The 21,804-nt window shown below is 42.6% G+C and overlaps 1 protein-coding gene across 15 annotated transcripts in view; it reads right to left on the reverse strand.

The window, feature by feature from the left end:
* Positions 1-16,143, reverse strand: part of LOC136964280 (NLR family CARD domain-containing protein 3-like) — a 42,784-nt gene extending 26,641 nt beyond the window's left edge. Inside the window, exons 1-18 of one of the 15 annotated variants that reach the window (XM_067258322.1) lie at positions 15,930-16,143; positions 13,357-13,541; positions 13,119-13,235; positions 11,991-12,107; positions 10,551-10,667; positions 9,279-9,342; positions 8,934-9,162; positions 6,824-8,636; positions 6,520-6,687; positions 6,002-6,172; positions 5,669-5,839; positions 4,869-5,042; positions 4,257-4,427; positions 3,457-3,630; positions 2,845-3,015; positions 2,049-2,222; positions 1,715-1,885; positions 913-1,086 (exon numbers count right to left, since the gene is read on the reverse strand). In XM_067258322.1, the coding sequence (XP_067114423.1) occupies positions 913-1,086; positions 1,715-1,885; positions 2,049-2,222; positions 2,845-3,015; positions 3,457-3,630; positions 4,257-4,427; positions 4,869-5,042; positions 5,669-5,839; positions 6,002-6,172; positions 6,520-6,687; positions 6,824-8,636; positions 8,934-9,162; positions 9,279-9,342; positions 10,551-10,667; positions 11,991-12,107; positions 13,119-13,235; positions 13,357-13,445 (4,265 nt within the window). In that variant the 5' untranslated portion in view covers positions 13,446-13,541; positions 15,930-16,143. Of the gene's footprint in view, positions 1-912; positions 1,087-1,714; positions 1,886-2,048; positions 2,223-2,844; positions 3,016-3,456; positions 3,631-4,256; positions 4,428-4,868; positions 5,043-5,668; positions 5,840-6,001; positions 6,173-6,519; positions 6,688-6,823; positions 8,637-8,933; positions 9,163-9,278; positions 9,343-10,550; positions 10,668-11,990; positions 12,108-13,118; positions 13,236-13,356; positions 13,779-15,929 lie in introns of those variants that run through there. The other 14 variants (XM_067258325.1, XM_067258334.1, XM_067258326.1 and 11 more) reach the window with 14 other exon arrangements.
* Positions 16,144-21,804: the final 5,661 nt, after the last annotated feature.

Genomic DNA, 21,804 nt, shown 5'->3' on the forward strand with positions numbered 1-21,804 from the left:
TGAGTCTATCTTCACCTCCTCCATCACCATCAGGTACCCTGCTGTCACTGCCAAGGTTAAGGGCAGACTGCAGCGTATCTTCTGCATTTCTAACTGGCGATTCTGCACTTGGCAGATCGGATTTTTGATATAAATATTCCTCAGGTTGCTGTGTCGAGTCCATAGTCCTAAGCACAGCTTCTTCTTCCTTGACGCTACCTAACACGGCCTGATGCATCTTCGGCTCATATCTTACTGCAAGGTTTTTGTAATACTGTACATTTTTATATTTACTGTAATTTAGTCTGTATTTACTGTAAATAATGTTGTATTTACCGTACATCATTTTGGTATCTGTCTTTATATTTCTACTCTATTTTTACGGCCCATCCAACCACCTTGTGTTAATTTACTACAGATGTGACCTCTGCCTTGTATCCAGGACGACGCCATATTATTGGTTAGACTGATCGTACTGAAGGATGGAAGTCTTTGATGTGCAGTGAGCCAATGTCTGAAGGGCCATGGGACAGCTGTGTGTCTGTCCTGTGATTGTGGGATGGACCAATGACTCTTGAGAACAATGTACTATAAAATGGTGTGTTGTCTATAATTTTGTGGGTTTCAGTGTGCATCAGCTGGGAAGTGCTGATGTTACCGGATCTCCGGTTCTGTCTAGGAAAATAGATGGAGCTGTCTAGCGAACGGTCATTGTGTACTGTGTCACTGTGTTAAACTCTTAAGAGTTGATATAATGCTAGATATTTCATTTGTCAAAGGAACAATATCTCTCCAACAAAAATGATGATGGTTGTATCTCATTCCTGACATGCAGTTTCAATGTAACTAATAAGCAACCACATTATCTAAATCAAACATGCAATTGTGATTGAATGTGTAACTATTACTTGTCCCTTGAACATGATTACAGACCTCAGTGTCTCCAGTTTGCAGAGTTGATCCTCCAGTACAGCAGAGAGCAGCTTCATGCCTGAATCCGTCAGGTCACTGTTGCTTAGATCCAGATCTCTCAGAAGGGAGGGGTTTGACTTCAGAGCTGAACCCAGAGAAGCACAGCCTTCTTCTGTGATCTGACAGTCTGACAGCCTGTAGAAGGATATCATGACAAGAAAGATTACGAACACTTTTTCTGCCCAAACAACATAGCCCCTCCCTACCTCTCCAACTTCCTCCTCCACCACAACCACACTCAACCCCGGGACCAAGCTCCGGACCTGACAGGGCCTTTTCAGTTGCCACACCTTCCCAAACCAAATTCCAGCAGCCCTGCCATTATTCATAGAGGACTTCACAACCCACCTTTTCAAACTTGTGTTCACCTGTTAACCTCCCTGCCGTCTCTCCCTTTCCCCTTCATTTCACGATTACTTTAGTTTTTAACTACCTACTTGTCATTATTTATACTTGTACATATTAAATTATTTAACCTTGTATGCTCACTCTGTGAAGCATATTTTAGTGTTCACTATACAAGTCTTCTGTATATGTATATATATATATTTTAAACGAATACACAATGATAAATATTTATAAACAAAGAATGCCTTGATATATAGTGCTGCACGTTTCATAAATACAACCCTCATCATGGAAGACTAGTGATTGTATCTCTTTCCTGCATAAAGTTTACACCTTTTAACAACCATATTTTCTGAATAACGAGTGCAAATATGATGTGGTGTGTGATTGAAACTATTAGATGATGATTACAGACCTCAGACTCTCCAGTTTGCAGAGTGGATTTTCCTGTAGAGAAGAGAGCACCTTCATGTCTAAAATCTGTAGGTCACATTTACTCAGGTGCAGTTCTCTCAGGACGGGATTTGACTTCAGTGCTGAGGCCAGAGAAGCACAGCCTTCTTCTTTGATGTGACAGCCTGACAGCCTGTAGAAGGATATCATGATAAGTACTACAAACACTACTACCTTTTAGAGGTAGAAATCAAGAATGTCAGAAAATCCCTTATTATTTTCCTCTCAAAACACCATACAAATACATTGTTCTATTATATCTTTACTATTGTCTCATATACAACATAAATACAGACCTCAGTGTCTCCAGTTTGCAGAGTGGATTCCCCAGTCCAGCAGAGAGCAGCTTCATGCCTGAATCCGTCAGATCACTGTTGCTTAGATTCAGATCTCTCAGAAGGGAGGGGTTTGACTTCAGAGCTGAACCCAGAGAAGCACAGCCTTCTTCTGTGATCTGACAGTCTGACAGCCTGTAGAAGGATCATGACAAGAAAGATTACAAACACTTTTTCTGCCAAAACAACATGGCCCCTCCCTACCTCTCCAACTTCCTCCTCCACCACAACCACACTCAACCCCGGGACCAAGCTCCGGACCTGACAGGGCCTTTTCAGTTGCCACACCTTCCCAAACCAAATTCCAGCAGCCCTGCCATTATTCATAGAGGATTCAAAACCCACCTTTTCAAACTTGTGTTCACCTGTTAACCTCCGTGCCGTCTCTCCCTTTCCCCTTCATTTCACGATTACTTTTGTTTTTAACTACCTACTTGTCATTATTTATACTTGTACATATTAAATTATTTAACCCTGTATGCTCACTCTGTGAAGCATATTTTAGTGTTCACTATACACGTCTTCTGTATATGTATTATTATTTTTTTAATAATACCCAATGATAAATATTTATAAACAAAGAATGCTTTGATATATAGTGCTGCACGTTTCATAAATACAACCCTCATCATGGAAGACTAGTGATTGTATCTCTTTCCTGCATAAAGTTTACACCTTTTAACAACCATATTTTCTGAATAACGAGTGCATATACGATGTGGTGTGTGATTGAAACTATTAGATGATGATTACAGACCTCAGACTCTCCAGTTTGCAGAGTGGATTTTCCTGTAGAGAAGAGAGCACCTTCATGTCTAAAATCTGTAGGTCACATTTACTCAGGTGCAGTTCTCTCAGGACGGGATTTGACTTCAGTGCTGAGGCCAGAGAAGCACAGCCTTCTTCTTTGATGTAACAGCCTGACAGCCTGTAGAAGGATATCATGATAAGTACTACAAACACTACTACCTTTTAGAGGTAGAAATCAAGAATGTCAGAAAATCCCTTATTATTTTCCTCTCAAACACTAGGGGAGTCAGTTGGCTGAGCGGTTAGGGAATCAGGCTCGTAATCTGAAGGTTGCCAGTTCGATTCCCAGCCGTGCCAAATGACGTTGTGTCCTTGGGAAAGGCACTTCACCCTACTTGCCTCGGGGGGAATGTCCCTGTACTTACTGTAAGTCGCTCTGGATAAGAGCGTCTGCTAAATGACTAAATGTAACAATGTAACATGTAACAAACACTACTACCTTTTAGAGGTAGAAATCAAGAATGTCAGAAAATCCCTTATTATTTTCCTCTCAAACACCATACAAATACATTGTTCTATTATATCTTTACTATCGTCTCTTGTAGAACATAAAACAGACCTCAGTGTCTCCAGTTTGCAGAGTGGATTCCCCAGTCCAGCAGAGAGCAGCTTCATGCCTGAATCCGTCAGGTCACTGTTGCTTAGATTCAGATCTCTTAGAAGGGAGGGGTTTGACTTCAGAGCTGAACCCAGAGAAGCACAGCCTTCTTCTGTGATCTGACAGTCTGACAGCCTGTAGAAGGATCATGACAAGAAAGATTACAAACACTTTTTCTGCCCAAACAACATGGCCCCTCCCTACCTCTCCGACTTCCTCCTCCACCACAACCACACTCAACCCCGGGACCAAGTTCCGGACCTGACAGGGCCTTTTCAGTTGCCACACCTTCCCAAACCAAATTCCAGCAGCCCTGCCATTATTCATAGAGGACTTCACAACCCACCTTTTCAAACTTGTGTTCACCTGTTAACCTCCCTGCCGTCTCTCCCTTTCCCCTTCATTTCACGATTACTTTAGTTTTTAACTACCTACTTGTCATTATTTATACTTGTACATATTAAATTATTTAACCTTGTATGCTCACTCTGTGAAGCATATTTTAGTGTTCACTATACAAGTCTTCTGTATATGTATATATATATATTTTAAACGAATACACAATGATAAATATTTATAAACAAAGAATGCCTTGATATATAGTGCTGCACGTTTCATAAATACAACCCTCATCATGGAAGACTAGTGATTGTATCTCTTTCCTGCATAAAGTTTACACCTTTTAACAACCATATTTTCTGAATAACGAGTGCAAATATGATGTGGTGTGTGATTGAAACTATTAGATGATGATTACAGACCTCAGACTCTCCAGTTTGCAGAGTGGATTTTCCTGTAGAGAAGAGAGCACCTTCATGTCTAAAATCTGTAGGTCACATTTACTCAGGTGCAGTTCTCTCAGGACAGGATTTGACTTCAGTGCTGAGGCCAGAGAAGCACAGCCTTCTTCTTTGATGTGACAGCCTGACAGCCTGTAGAAGGATATCATGATAAGTACTACAAACACTACTACCTTTTAGAGGTAGAAATCAAGAATGTCAGAAAATCCCTTATTATTTTCCTCTCAAACACTAGGGGAGTCAGTTGGCTGAGCGGTTAGGGAATCAGGCTCGTAATCTGAAGGTTGCCAGTTCGATTCCCAGCCGTGCCAAATGACGTTGTGTCCTTGGGAAAGGCACTTCACCCTACTTGCCTCGGGGGGAATGTCCCTGTACTTACTGTAAGTCGCTCTGGATAAGAGCGTCTGCTAAATGACTAAATGTAACAATGTAACATGTAACAAACACTACTACCTTTTAGAGGTAGAAATCAAGAATGTCAGAAAATCCCTTATTATTTTCCTCTCAAACACCATACAAATACATTGTTCTATTATATCTTTACTATCGTCTCTTGTAGAACATAAAACAGACCTCAGTGTCTCCAGTTTGCAGAGTGGATTCCCCAGTCCAGCAGAGAGCAGCTTCATGCCTGAATCCGTCAGGTCACTGTTGCTTAGATTCAGATCTCTTAGAAGGGAGGGGTTTGACTTCAGAGCTGAACCCAGAGAAGCACAGCCTTCTTCTGTGATCTGACAGTCTGACAGCCTGTAGAAGGATCATGACAAGAAAGATTACAAACACTTTTTCTGCCCAAACAACATGGCCCCTCCCTACCTCTCCGACTTCCTCCTCCACCACAACCACACTCAACCCCGGGACCAAGTTCCGGACCTGACAGGGCCTTTTCAGTTGCCACACCTTCCCAAACCAAATTCCAGCAGCCCTGCCATTATTCATAGAGGACTTCACAACCCACCTTTTCAAACTTGTGTTCACCTGTTAACCTCCCTGCCGTCTCTCCCTTTCCCCTTCATTTCACGATTACTTTAGTTTTTAACTACCTACTTGTCATTATTTATACTTGTACATATTAAATTATTTAACCTTGTATGCTCACTCTGTGAAGCATATTTTAGTGTTCACTATACAAGTCTTCTGTATATGTATATATATATATTTTAAACGAATACACAATGATAAATATTTATAAACAAAGAATGCCTTGATATATAGTGCTGCACGTTTCATAAATACAACCCTCATCATGGAAGACTAGTGATTGTATCTCTTTCCTGCATAAAGTTTACACCTTTTAACAACCATATTTTCTGAATAACGAGTGCAAATACGATGTGGTGTGTGATTGAAACTATTAGATGATGATTACAGACCTCAGACTCTCCAGTTTGCAGAGTGGATTTTCCTGTAGAGAAGAGAGCACCTTCATGTCTAAAATCTGTAGGTCACATTTACTCAGGTGCAGTTCTCTCAGGACGGGATTTGACTTCAGTGCTGAGGCCAGAGAAGCACAGCCTTCTTCTTTGATGTGACAGCCTGACAGCCTGTAGAAGGATATCATGATAAGTACTACAAACACTACTACCTTTTAGAGGTAGAAATCAAGAATGTCAGAAAATCCCTTAATACGTTCCTCTCTTGACACCATACAAATACATTGTTCTATTATATCTTTACTAATGTCTCATGTAGAACATAAAACAGACCTCAGTGTCTCCAGTTTGCAGAGTGGATTCCCCAGTCCAGCAGAGAGCTGTTTAATGGCGGCATCTTTCAGATCATTGTTACTTAGCTCCAGTTGTCTCAGGAAGGAGGTTGAATTCAGAGCTGAGCTCAGAGAAGCACAGCCTTCCTCTGTTATGTGACAGCCTGACAGCCTGTAGAAGGTAATCATGATATTGATTACAAACACTGCTGTCTTCTAGAGGTAGAAATAAAGAATATCAGTCTAATCATTTCCCATGGGTGTTGTGGTGAGTTACTGAAACCACCTGAAACCAACAGGGGGACAAGGTGTTCTCATAAAGAGCTTCTCTCCTCTGGAACAGACTTAATGTTTCAATCACACAGACTTCCTGCCTGGCCTGACTCTGAGCCTGCCTGCTGCCCTGTACCTGAATGACTCTTGACTGCCCTGACTATTCTTTGGCCGGATCCCTTGTACCTTTAATAGACAACAAACTTACGATCAGTGTGTGGTGTGTGATTAAACAGGAATACAAACCTCAGTGTCTCCAGCTTGCAGAGTGGATTCCTCAGTCCAGCAGAGAGCAGCTTCATGCCTGAATCCCCCAGGTTGTTGTTACTCAAGTCCAACTCTGTCAGATCTGAGGAGGGAAGAGCTGAGGCCAGCGCTTCACAGCACCGTGCTGAGAGGTTACAGTCATTCAGCCTAATAACATAAGGAGAATGTAAGACATCATCAGAGTCATAGTTTGTGTGATAGAATCATACAACAATCAAGTATTACATCACAATACGTGCCAAGTCGTATTGTTATTTAAATTCTTCAAATGGCTTATACATACAGAGCAGTTTTGGAGTCTTTGACCACTGGCAGCAGCCTCAGAAGACCTTCCTCTGATCTGGAGTATATCTTCAGGTCAAACACGTCCATCTTCTCTTCTGAAGTCAGCAACAGAAAGACCAGAGCTGACCACTGTGTAGATGAGAGCTTCTTCTCACTGGAGAGACTTCCTGAGCTCAGGTAGTGTTGGATCTCCTCCACCAGAGAATGGTCGTTCAGTTCATTCAGGCAGTGGAACAGATTCATGCATCTCTCTGCAGAGGGATCCTCTCTGATCTTCTCCTTGATGTACTTGACTGTTTCCTCATGGCTCTCTGTCTTGTTACTTTTCTGACTCAGTAGGCCTCGTAAGTGAGTCTGGTTGGACTCCATTGAGAGGCCCAGGAGGAAGCGGAGGAAAAGGTCCAGCTGTCCATTCTTACTCTGCAAGGCCTTGTCCACAGCACTCTTGTAGAATCGGACTTCTGGTTTCTCTTTGAAAAGAACCAAAAGTTTGTTGGAACTGGAAGCTGATGGAGTCTCAGACATCAGATTCTGCTTGTTGTTGATGAATGAGAGAAACACAAACACAGCAGCCAGAAACTCCTGAAAGCTCAGATGGACAAAGCAGAACACCTTCTCCTGGAAGACTTTACCATCCTGTCTGAAGATCTGTGTGAACACTCCTGAGTGCACTGAGGCATCACGGACATCAATGCCACAATCTGTCAGGTCTTTCTCATAGAAGATCAGGTTGCCTTTGTCCAACTGGTGGAAGGCCAGTTTTCCCAGTGACAGAATGCTCTTAATGCTCTCTTCATCCCAGTGTGGATCTGTCTCAGTTTTCCCAGCATACTTCACTTTCCTCTGTTTGGTCTGTAACACCAGGAAGGTTGTGTACATCTCAGTCAGGGTCTTGGGCATCTTCTCTTTCTTCTCTGTTCTCAGCATGTGTTCAAGGACTGTAACAGTAATCCAAGAGAAGACTGGTATGTGGCACATGATGTAGAGGATCCTTGATGTCTTGATGTGTGAGATGATTCTCTTGGCCAGGATATCATCACTGCATCTCTTCATGATGTACTCATCCTTCTGTGGGTCATTGAACCCTCGTACCTCTGTCACCAGGTCAACACACTCAGAAGGGATCTGATTGGCTGCTGCAGGTCGAGTGGTGATCCAGATGAGAGCAGAGGGAAGCAGCTTTCCTCTGATCAGGTTGGTCAGCAGCACATCCACTGAGGTGGACTTTGTGACATCACACCAGCTCTTGTTCTTTTTGAAGGCTAAGGGCAGTCGACACTCATCCAGACCGTCAAAGACAAACAGAACGTTGTACTTGTCGTAGTTGGAGATTCCTGATTCTCTGGTTTCTGAGAAGAAGTGATGGACAAGTTCCATCAGACTGAACTCTTTTCCATCCAACAAATTCAGCTCTCGAAATGGCAGAGGAAAGATTAACTGGATTTCCTGATTGGCTAGTCCCTCAGCCCAGTCCGTGATGAACTTCTGCACAGAGACAGTTTTTCCGATGCCAGCAACTCCTTTTGTCAGAACAATTCTGATATGTGTATCTCGTCCAGCTGAGGGTTTAAAGATGTTGTTGCATGTGATGGCTGTTTCTGTTCTTGCTGATTTCCTGGATGCTGTCTCAATCTGTCTCACCTCATGTTCATTATTGATCTCTCCACTCTCACCCTCTGTGATGTAGAGATCTGTGTAGATCTTATTGAGAAGAGTTGGATTTCCTTGTTTGGCTATGCCTTCGAACACAGTTTCAAACTTCTTCTTTAGTTCAGATTTGAGTTTCTGTTGACAAATCTCAGCACGCTCATCTAAACAAAAAACAACACATGTTAAGTGTGTTTTTGTTAAACGTAGTTTTGATTATTCACAGATTATGAACTGAGAATGTTTCCTCTACATTCAATTCAAAACATATTTTTTTAAATCTATGATCATTTATCAGGTACACAATAATGAAACATCTTAGTATACTCACACATAGTACAAAGTCATAGGAAGATCTACACAACATTGGGCTACTCTGAGTCTCATAACTTTCTTTGTATATCTAACCTTCATCATGTATTATTAATCGGTCAACTAAGACTAAATATGGAGTCTCTTACTTTTCTCCAAAGTGTCAGCCAGCTCCTTGTGGTTCATGTTCCTCAGGACGTGCAGTGTGATCTTCAGAGCTCCCTCTCTGGCACTGCTCTCCTGCTTCTGATATTCAGGGTCCACCACTTCCTGGTCCTCCCTCTGACTCTCTAAGCCTTCTGGGAAATCTGAACTCAGAATCCTCTTCATCCTCTTCAGCTCTTTCTTCACAAACCTGATGACAGTCTCCTCAAGCACCTGAAACAGAGAGGGGAGATATCAGACAAACCAGGAACTCTATATACAGTAGAACAATATGATTAAAATGAATATGTTCATCTAAAGTTTGTACTTTAGATGAACACAAAACTCACTGTGAATATGGAGGACAAGTCCTCATGGTGACTCTGGTCTGACTCAGACTTCTCCTGTTGATCTCTGAGGACAAGAGATGACATTACTTAACCACATGAACCACATGTGCAATGGCTGATCATCTACTAAAGAGTGTATCATACATAAGCATGAGTGGTAAACTGAACTGTATCCACTCATGCATACACACAGACACACTGTATAAGAGTGATACCATCACTACCAAGTAAACCATCTTCTATACCACTACAAGGCACTATTCCTTTAATACATTCATCAAAGATAGGAGCACTGTCACCCCCAGGTAAACAAGTGTGTTATGTTTCAACCAGACACTGAAGAATGACATCAGGGTCCACCTCACACTGGACTGCATGTTTGCTAGCAGCCTGCTTTAGACACTGCAGCACTCCTCCACCCAGGAGTTTAAGACCTTCTGGTCTCAACCAGTCTAAGTGGGCTGAGCCCCACCCGGTCTGTGCTCATACCAGGCCTGGTACCTGCAGGGCTGGACACTGACTCTCATGCTGTCTGTGTGTGTGTGTGTGTGTGTGTGTGTGTGTGTGTGTGTGTGTGTGTGTGTGTGTGTGTGTGTGTGTGTGTGTGTGTGTGTGTGTGTGTAGGGAGGTTATTGTTGTCAAACCTTCACTAGAGCTGCACGGATCTCTCTTATTTGTATGTAAAGCTATTATAACAAAATTACATGTTTACAATAAATGTCAAGTCTTTTAAGGTGGAGAAGTAACTCACAGGCTTATCCTGGAGTTCGCTCTAGTCTCGACTGAATTAAATAATTGGAATGACCTAATGGTAGTATGGTATGGCTTGCATAACTGCATTTGTTTCAAGGTAGTTTGTTGTGGTTGTGTTGTGGTTGTGTCTCTGTGTTAATGTCAGGTAAAGTTCGACATTAAAGCAGCACAGTGGACTGGTAGGTTGTGGTCCTGTTTCTCACTGATCAAACAAGACAAGGAGGTCAAAGGTGTTGATGTGTCTGATGGTGGTCTAGAGGTTAAACCATAGATACAGAAAGAGAAGACCAACACCACATGTTAATGAAATAACATTAAATAACAGCTCCCTCTCACTGTGTAGCTCTACCTCATGGTCTGAACATCAGCCAGACTATGAGTTCTGACTTTGTTTAGTAGAAATGTCACATGATGATCCTGAATCTAATGATGACGTTATACTTCATTATACAGACGGCTTCTTTACATCATGTCACCTTCATCACGTAACATTGAACACCAGCAGAGGTCAGTACATACCCTTCCTCATTAGAAGGTCCTCCTCCATCACTGAACACGATAGGTAGATCCATAGACCTGTCACTCTTCATGGACACACAGCTGGGTACAGGTGAGGCTGGTCTCTGCTGTCTCATCCTGTCAACAAACACAACAAAGTGTCTTACAAACATAAATCACTAAAGTAGACACCACAGATATATCATACTGTCCATATGTTGCTGTAGTCATTCATCAGTAGGGTTTAGAACCAGGCTTGAATATTGCTGGTCAACTTGAATGAGTAAGACAAGCAGGTTTCCAGACCTGTTGTTACTCTCTATCTCTCACTGTGAACCTTTACCACATGGTCTGTATGTCAGCTAGGCTGGCAGTCAGCAGCTCTAACCCTGTGTTTTAGTAGGGATGTGATGAGGGATACTTTAGTATCTACAGTCAGCAGCTCTAACCCTGTGTTTTAGTAGGGATGTGATGAGGGATACTTTAGTATCTACAGTCAGCAGCTCTAACCCTGTGTTTTAGTAGGGATGTGATGAGGGATACTTTAGTATCTACAGTCAGCATCTCTAACCCTGTGTTTTAGTAGGGATGTGATGAGGGATACTTTAGTATCTACAGTCAGCATCTCTAACCCTGTGTTTTAGTAGGGATGTGATGAGGGATACTTTAGTATCTATAGTCAGCATCTCTAACCCTGTGTTTTAGTAGGGATGTGATGAGGGATACTTTAGTATCTACAGTCAGCATCTCTAACCCTGTGTTTTAGTAGGGATGTGATGAGGGATACTTTAGTATCTACAGTCAGCATCTCTAACCCTGTGTTTTAGTAGGGATGTGATGAGGGATACTTTAGTATCTACAGTCAGCATCTCTAACCCTGTGTTTTAGTAGGGATGTGATGAGGGATACTTTAGTATCTATAGTCAGCATCTCTAACCCTGTGTTTTAGTAGGGATGTGATGAGGGATACTTTAGTATCTACAGTCAGCAGCTCTAACCCTGTATTTTAGTAGAGATTTTACATGATAAAGCAAAGGTCTACATTGGACTTTTAGATTATAAATACTACTACTTCACTTTAAAAAAAATGTCTTTACCAGTGAGCAGCATGTCCCCTTTCATGGATTATTTCCAAACATTTTAACAGCTCAGTATTACCAACAAACAGGTGTTGGCAATTAATGGGTCTGGCCTGACCAACTGTATACACTTAACAATTAGACAGTAAAGACAATAAACAGTAGGGATTGAGGCTGGCAGGTTGTGCTCTGACAGGAATAAGTAACGTTGCATTGATTCATGTGGGCCCAAGTACATTTAAACACTATCACTATAATCACATATAAACTATCAGACAAATGTATTATAATATAGGAATATTGAGTCCCAGTACAGACGGCTTCTTCACATCATGTCACCTTCATCACATAACATTGAACACCAGCAGAGGTCAGTACATACCCTTCCTCATTAGAAGGTCCTCCTCCATCACTGAACACGATAGGTAGATCCATAGACCTGTCACTCTTCATGGACACACAGCTGGGTACAGGTGAGGCTGGTCTCTGCTGTCTCATCCTGTCAACAAACACAACAAAGTGTCTTACAAACATAAATCACTAAAGTAGACACCACAGATATATCATACTGTCCATGTGTTGCTGTAGTCATTCATCAGTAGGGTTTAGAACCAGGCTTGAATATTGCTGGTCAACTTGAATGAGTCAGACAGGCAGGTTTCCAGACCTGTTGTTACTCTGTATCTCTCACTGTGAACCTTTACCACATGGTCTGTATGTCAGCCAGGCTGGCAGTCAGCATCTCTAACCCTGTGTTTTAGTAGGGATATGATGAGGGATACTTTAGTATCTACAGTCAGCAGCTCTAACCCTGTGTTTTAATAGGGATGTGATGAGGGCTACTTTAGTATCTACAGTCAGCAGCTCTAACCTTGTGTTTTAGTAGGGATGTGATGAGGGATACTTTAGTATCTACAGTCAGCAGCTCTAACCCTGTGTTTTAGTAGGGATGTGATGAGGGATACTTTAGTATCTACAGTCAGCATCTCTAACCCTGTAATTTAGTAGGGATGTGATGAGGGATACTTTAGTATCTACAGTCAGCAGCTCTAACCCTGTATTTTAGTAGAGATTTTACATGATAAAGCAAAGGTCTACATTGGACTTTTAGATTATAAATACTACTACTTCACTTTAAAAAAATTATTTACCAGTGAGCAGCATGTCCCCTTTCATGGATTATTTCCAAACATTTTAACAGCTCAGTATTACCAACAAACAGGTGTTGGCAATTAATGGGTCTGGCCTGACCAACTGTATACACTTAACAATTAGACAGTAAATACAATAAACAGTAGGGATTGAGGCTGGCAGGTTGTGCTCTGACAGGAATAAGTAATGTTGCATTGATTCATGTGGGCCCAAGTACATTTAAACACTATCACTATAATCACATATAAACTATCAGACAAATATATTATAGGAATATTGAGTCCCAGTAGAGACGGCTTCTTCACATCATGTCACCTTCATCACATAACATTGAACACCAGCAGAGGTCAGTACATACCCTTCCTCATTAGGAGGTCCTCCTCCATCACTGAACACGATAGGTAGATCCATAGACCTGTCACTCTTCATGGACACACAGCTGGGTACAGGTGAGGCTGGTCTCTCCTGGATTGGGCTTCAACACAACAGAGACAGACCTTCAGTCTCATTTATTCTGACTAATGATGATGTCATAATATCACTGCTGAGCTCTGAGATGGAGAACAGTCATGAACAGGTATGGATTCTCATCTTACCTCTTAGCTTTGGTGTCCATGTCATGTTCCCCAGAGAGACTCATTTTAGAGGCAGTGCCCCCTTCCTCTCTCTCTCCAGAGAGACTCATTTTAAAGGCAGTGCCCCCTCCTCCCTCTCAAGAACTCTCAAGTCAGAACTTCTCTCCTCAGGGTCAGATTAGGATTTTGAAGCCAGACCTGTAGACCTGTAAACAAACAACAGTTAGAATCCAACCCTATCAGACTGTTACCTCAAGAGAGGAAGGAAAACTAACTTTATACCCTCATTAAGAACACACCACTATGATGTAAACAACTCAGTTAAAATGTATTCAGTACCTCAGTCATTTACCTCATACTGACATAAGACAACAGAAGACAACAGAGAAGACAACAAGCTCCACTCCATCATACTGCTCCATTAGCTGTACTGAGCACTACCTCACTTCCTCTTACAACAAGCTCCACTCCATCATACTGCACCATCAGCTGTACTGAGCACTACCTCACTTCCTTTACAACAAGCTCCACTCCATCATACTGCACCATCAGCTGTACTGAGCACTACCTCACTTCCTCTTACAACAAGCTCCACTCCATCATACTGCACCATCAGCTGTACTGAGCACTACCTCACTTCCTCTTACAACAAGCTCCAGTCCATCATACTGCACCATCAGCTGTACTGAGCACTAACTCACTAACTCTTAGAAAGCCTTGATGGATCAGTAACGAATGACGTGTCTGTGTGGATGTATGAATATCTATGTTTATAGAGTTTACAGGATTACAACAATGTCATTGTAATTACAGTATTTAGAATTATAAATGACCAACAACAGCATGGCTCGTTAATCATTTTACAGATCTAACTAATCCTCTTCCAGTTCCTTGATAGAATCAGAGCAAATAAACATTGAAACTGGTGATAATAATCCAAAGGGAATTGGGCATCATCTTTGATCATCATTGATTGTAAAAGCAATGCCTTATTGATAAACTACACCTGCAGCCTACATCACCTACCCTGCCAGAACCCTCCTCTCTCTGCCCTGTCTCTGATCACCTGCCCTGCCAGAACCCTCCTCTCTCTGCCCTGTCTCTGATCACCTGCCCTTCCAGAACCCTCCTCTCTCTGTCCTGTCTCTGATCCCCTGCCCTGCCAGAACCCTCCTCTCTCTGCCCTGTCTCTGATCACCTGCCCTGCCAGAACCCTCCTCTCTCTGCCCTGTCTCTGATAACCTGCCCTGCCAGAACCCTCCTCTCTCTGCCCTGTCTCTGATCACCTGCCCTGACAGAACCCTCCTCTCTCTGCCCTGTCTCTGATCACCTGCCCTGACAGAACCCTCCTCTCTCTGCCCTGTCTCAGGGAGTCAGGTGGCTGAGCGGTGAGGGAATCGGGCTGGTAATCCGAAGGTTGCCAGTTCGATTCCCGGTCATGCCAACTGATGTTGTGTCCTTGGGCAAGGCACTTCACCCTACTTGCCTCGGGGGGAATGTCCCTGTACTTACTGTAAGTCGCTCTGGATAAGAGCGTCTGCTAAATGACTAAATGAAAATGTAACATCACATTCCCTGTTAATGTACGTGCACACTGATACTGTGAAGGAATATTGTAAAATCACGTACTTTAAAGTCTGCTTTTCAGTCTGCAAATCTTCAAATGGACCTCGGATGCGAACCGCCCTCAACCTCATTGATCAACCCTGATCAAACGTTACCATGGTTAACGCTCTTTCCTCCCTGACATGGCATTGGTGTAATCTCTGTTTATGATTTGATTTGTAATCATTGACTGTATAATTTCTGTCTTTAAATTAGACCATTTCATTCTGTTCATTGAAACCAATCTCATTTCAAATTCATAATTTAACTTGTTCATACTATCCATATTTACCTTACTTTAATAAATTCATTGTAAAATCTATTTTGATGTGTGCTTGTTCACTAATGTTAAGATTGGCTCTACACTTGGAACAAATTCATTCCTTCAGATTACAGATTATTACATATTAAACCTATAGGTTTCCCTGATGTCCTAACTCAATATCAGGGTAGTGCCCCCTTCTACTAAATACTTGATAATACATTAAGTATTTCTGTTCTTCAACGAGCAAACCCCGCTACACAAGCCAGCCAGCAGTGCAACATCCGTGGTTGGCGATTTCCTGGAAGCCCGCCTAGTTGTAGCTACGCACCGTAGGAAAAAAAGTACGAGCTTGTGGACAGAATCTGTTGATTTGGAACCCGGTCTGAGGGGAAGGAGAAGGGGAAGTCCCGCTGTGGTGACACACTACCAACTAGAGTTTGTCTGGTCCTGATCGGGCCAGGTCAATGTTAAACTGTTTAAACACTTAGCTGCCTGTAAAAGAGGATTTGTATACTAGCAACAGCTTACTCTGATACATGGGTATTAGTTTATTTAAATACTTTATGCATAGAAAGTAAGGAAGTAAGTTAGGAAACTATGGTGATGATCAATTTCAGGATTGATAAATGGAATAGTAAAAGAGGTGGAGCAGGTGAACAACTGTTTTATAGAGATACGGTGTATTTATAGAGATAAGGTTCATGGCAACTTATTCAAAACATGCCTTGATTGGAGGACACCCTGGCACCTGGTCGCTGTTAAACTTGATTGTTGAAGCCAAACCCTCCAACTCCCACGATCTCTCAATCACCCTGGGATCGGCGACGGTGACCCCTTCATCCTCTGCCAGGAACCTCAGGGTTACCATGGACGACGAGCTCTCCCTCACAGCCCACATTGCTGCAGTCTCCCGGTCGTGTAGATTCACCCTCTACAACATCCGGAAGATCAGGAGATACCTGTCTGAGCACTCCACCCAGCTGCTAGTCCAAGCACTTGTCCTCTCCAAGTTGGACTACTGCAACCCGCCCTCTCCAGAGGATTCAGAACGCGGCGGCCCGCCTGGTCTACAATCTACCCAGACGCTCGCATGTTACCCCGTTCCTCATCTCTCTCCACTGGCTACCAATCACGGCCCGCATCAGATTCAAGACCCTGGTACTGACCTTCCGAGCAGTGAACGGGACTGCACCCGACTACATCAAGTCTCTCCTGCAGCCTTACACCCCCACCCGCCACCTACGGTCTTCTTCAAACAACCGCCTGGTGGTCCCACCGCTCAAGAGCGCCCGTTCCCAACACAAGCTCTTCTCCTGTCTGGGCCCCAGTGGTGGAATCAACTCCCACCTCCATCAGAGACACTGACTGTCTCCCCACCTTCAAGAAAAGGCTCAAGACGCACATGTTCCGGGAGTACAACGGTACTTAGGAATGGTTTGCTGGACCCCATGTTAGTTTCCTCAAGGATCACAATGACTCTTGCTTAGAGCCTTGCTGCTCTTGTTGGTTAGTGGTAACTGATTTAAATTGTTGAAATATTTTTTACTGTTGCTTGCTTTTCTACAGGTACACTTGCACTTATAGCATCATTCATGTTGTTTAATTGTAACTTGTTTAACTACATGCTCTTGTGGTTCTTCCCTTTGGCACTTATTTTGGTTGTTCACAATATGTGCTTCATGTTTTGGCTACTCGCAGTGTTTTTTTTTTACCCACAATGTTTTTTGATGCTATCTTGTTGTAGCCTAGTAGGGTCCATGTGCTCTACCACCAGCACCCCAGCCTAGTAGGGTCCATGTGCTGTAGCACCAGCACCCCAGCGTAGTAGGGTCCATGTGGTCTACCACCAGCACACTATCAGGGACAGGCCCCATACCCACAAGGAGGAAGGACAGGCCCATGGAGGGGCAGAGGGAGAGAGAGGGGAGGTTTTCAGGGTGATATATTGGGGTTTGGTTGCTGACAGTATGGGTCTTAGTTTTGTGTCCAGCTGAGGGGCAACTAAGAACTGAAGCAGCCCTTATATGTTCCTCCCAGTCAAAAAGACAATCCTGTGTGGAAACACTGGGATCACTGTGGACTTTCCTGGAATCCACAAAACTGGTTGTTGGACTGTTGCAGACACATGAGACAGGATTATAACCAGGATTAAATGCCTGGAATGCTGCACCTAAAAGACTTTCACTGTACCATGAAGTATGCCTGACTCCACAGATTTTGAGTGGGGCATTGAATGGGATGAGTACTTTGATGGATGACACCCTGGGTAAACACTCCCTTTGAACAACAAGACTTGGGGGCCCATGGTCAGACAGATGTCTGCACCATCACATCTAGCTCCCTTTAACCAACAGTGGAAACTAGCACAACCGAGAGACTTTTTGAGAGGAATGTTGAAATAACAGCAGAAAGCCATGTTGTAACCACTGAACCCAGACAAGCTCCAGACCTTTGTGTGTTCCCTGGTGACCCCTGAACTTGACCAAACCCTCTCTGGGGTTCTGATACCTTGTGGCAGACAGGAAATGTTGTTGGTCTGATTACAGTTTTTCTCGATTGGTTACACACATTTTCTGAATGCATACCTCATACTCTCAGAACTCTACACACAAATTAAAAAAAACACACACACAATGGGCAAAACCCCTCACTTCTCCTGCAAAATTAAACTTAACATTCAAAACAATGTTATTTAATCTCAAAATTGTATTTTGTTTTCAAATGACAAACACAAACCATCATATGAATAGACATTTATAAGAACCATTTGAACACTGATGTGCTTCTTCTTCATTCATCATAGTGAGTTAGGCCTTTTTTGTTCAGTGTTACACTTACTACAGACAGTACAGACATAAGTGTGTGTTGTAAAATATTTGAAAATATTGTTTTTATACTCAGAACACAGAAATACACGGTAACAAATATATTTTACGTATTTTTCCCAGAAAAACAATGTACACTGTGTACATCCCAACCAACACAAAGTTGCACATACAGTGGTGTACATACAAAACAACAGAATAATTTACTGTAGTGTATACAGTTACATTATTACTGTATTATTTTTCTTTGAATTTGCCGTAATGTTATGGCGTTATTTTCTAGGACCATGTTCATGATTTCAGTTTCAGAGATTATGGTCCTTGGCCTTCCTCATACTCATCCTCCCCGTCCTCCTCCTCTTACTTTCACTCCTCTGCCTCTGCCTCTGTTTCCAATGTTGGCATCCATTGCTCAAAAACAGAAGAGGTCACCTGTTGCCCTTTTATGCTAAAGCTCTGATTGCTAATTGTAAAACTGTGTGACAGATGTTTGTCCATGCGATGAGTCAGTGTGCGTATTTGAATGGCAGTGTGTTCCTTTTAAAAAGATTTTCTTCATGAAAATTGCACCAAATGCAGAGAATTGTGTGTAGTGTTTTGAAAAAAGTGTGTTTTAGAACTGCAATTTGAGTGTAAAGCTTCCTGCTTTACACTCAAATTGCAGTTCTAAAACACACTTTTTTCACTTTTTTGTGCTTGTAGTTTAGCAGAATGGGTTCATGGGGTTGGTGCATGAGTTACATGTTGTGGTCATCGTGTCTCAAGTGTGTAAACAATTGAGAAAAACTGTAAATCAGCAGGACATATACAGATTATCAGTGTTGTGCATGAACGAGTTCAAAAGATTGTTCATATTATTTGAGGTCTAGCTAAAACGTTACGGAATGTTTTCCTTCTCCTGAGGAGAGACGCTGTCTAAATCGAATGCTTGCACCATGTCGTTGCTCAGTGCCCGTAACATTTTCGCTATATAGCCTAACCTAAACCAACTAACTCAACTTCGCTCTACGTTACCCATGATTCATCGCACACACGTAGACCAAACAACGTATTCCAAGACAACAGCTCTCGGTCTCATATAAATGAAAGCAGAGACGCACTCTCAGCGACTACATCTGATGCACCTTATTATTTTTTGCAGGATTTTTACACATGGTAAACACACACCTTAAAACTATGAAATGAACTGAACTATGATCTAGTTCAGAATTTAAATGGTGAACTATGAACGTGAACGATTCATGTTTACTTGTATGAACTGAACTTTGAACTAGTTCATGAGAGGTATGAACGTGCACAACACTGCAGATTATCTTATGAGAAGGCAAGACAGGACCTAGGAAGAACCAGTACTCCATGTCCCCACAGGGAAAGTTAAGTAATAAGGAAACTATTGACGGGTTACTGAAGGCTGGTGTCCTGGTACACTGTAGCACATGTAACACCCATTATGCAGAGAGATGGAGAGAGTAATGGACAGAGACAGAGGGAGAGAGAGAGGCAGGTGTGTGTGTAGTGTGTATTATGCAGAGAGATGGAGAGACGAAGGGAGATAGAGAGGCAGGTGTGTGTGTAGTGTGTATTATGCAGAGAGATGAAGAGACAAAGGGAGATAGAGAGGCAGGTGTGTGTGTAGTGTGTATTATGCAGAGAGATGGAGAGAGATGGAGAGAGAGACAGAGGGAGATAGAGAGGCAGGTGTGTGTAGTGTGTATTATGCAGAGAGATGGAGAGAGATGGAGAGAGAGACAGAGGGAGATAGAGAGGCAGGTGTGTGTGTAGTGTGTATTATGCAGAGAGATGGAGAGAGACAGAGAGAGGCAGGTGTGTGTGTAGTGTGTGTATTATGCAGAGAGATGGAGAGAGAGACAGAGAGAGGCAGGTGTGTGTGTGGTGTGTATTATGCAGAGAGATGGAGAGAGACAGAGAGAGGCAGGTGTGTGTAGTGTGTATTATGCAGAGAGATGGAGGGAGAGAGAGACAGAGAGAGGCAGGTGTGTGTGTAGTGTGTGTATTATGCAGAGAGATGGAGAGAGAGACAGAGAGAGGCAGGTGTGTGTGTAGTGTGTGTATTATGCAGAGAGATGGAGAGAGAGACAGAGAGAGAGCTGATGTGTTTGAGATGGATGAGTAGATGAAATAAGAGTCAGAAAGTCAGGAAGGGAGGGACTGTCAGAGCTGCTGCTAGAGGTGTTCATACTGGGAAACATCACCAAGTCTAACTCTGCAATATCAACATTGGATTAGATTCTATTATTTAACACATTATCACTTTCAACAACCTTAACTCAAGAGACATAATGAACAGTGTTATCTTATCTAAAGCAGCTTTACTGCCTTCTCTGAAACTGCTCTCTCTGTCATCACATGTTCTGTAATAACACCCAGTCCAGTAGACATCTGTACTGTAGACAATGATTAACAGGAATGACCAAGGATCTGTACATTTGTACTCAAAATCACCTTCAATACCATGACAAACTAACTACTGACAAACAAATATTACCATTAAACCCGTTCAAATCCTTCACTCTCTACTGGATACAGTTTTTCATGTGAGTGTCCAACCAAATGTTCCAACGGTTCAGCTGAGTCTCTTGACCACACCCTGGTCCTCCATTCAGGAGGATTGTAGGTCTGAGTGTTCAACTAGAATCATCCTCACTTCCTACCTGACCTGAACATGATCCCTGGAGGGACTTACCTCTGCTTTGTCCTGGTCTGAATTCACAAACACAACATCAAGTCAAGCAGGCATTGTCCTTCGTGCTGAAGAAGAAATCTGTTGATGCTTTTTGTGCTGCTTTCTCAATGAGGAGTGTCTCTGTACAAGAGGGTTCAGTACAACAGCTCAAAGTCTGGTCATATAGACGCCATCATTCATTCTAGTAGCACGTACACTGAACAGTACAATAAAACAGGTCAAAGTCCAGTGATATAGACCCCATTATGAGAGCTGTTAACCCTTCAGGTAGGAGGGCCCTGGGTGTACTGTCACATCAGAACATCAGACACAAGTGAAGTTACAGACCTACGACTAACTGAAGAAAGACAATATCCCTGAGACAAGATTATTTTATAGATGCAGGGTTGTTGGTCTGGATATCTACAGGACTTCAGGTCCCAGAATCCACCTCTCCACTGGCCTTGTTACCTGAGATCACAGTGACTTCACAATGCCCTGGCGGCAACACACTCTAGAATGTTGAATCATTAACCCTCCCGCTGTCCTGGTTGTCTGTATAGACAGCCCATGTCCTCCAGGTGGTACTGTCTGACTTCAGAAAACCCCTCTCCCATTTACTCAGGCGTTGTCTTGTGTTACTAGTCAATAATATCGAATGCATTGTAGTAGTTCACATTACATGACAGTGCTTAGATTTCAGCCTACAACAGGTCACACTGACTCTAATAAACTGTACTTCATCCTATAAACATACTACTGACAAGATTTAGACCTTGGAATCATTTTCGGAGACCTTTACTTTGTAATACTATAAAATAATTTTTGTATTAAGAGAAGTCGTTGTAACACCGCAGTGGGTCACAATGACCCAGAGACCGTGCAATATCAACATTATATTCTATAATTGGGTGTGCTTTGCCTTCGGCAAGGGCACAACCTTTGTTCTCTCACATATATATTATTATTTTTATTCTTTTTGCCCCCCTAACACTCAGTCAATATTTGGCCTACATAGACAACGTAGGTGTCAAAAGTTTCGTCTTGGTAGCGATTGAGTTGCTTCTATTGGAATTTACGTTCCGTTGCAT

The sequence above is a fragment of the Osmerus mordax genome, chromosome 20 (genome assembly GCF_038355195.1).
Source record: "Osmerus mordax isolate fOsmMor3 chromosome 20, fOsmMor3.pri, whole genome shotgun sequence".
NCBI classification, from domain to species: Eukaryota; Metazoa; Chordata; class Actinopteri; order Osmeriformes; family Osmeridae; genus Osmerus; species Osmerus mordax.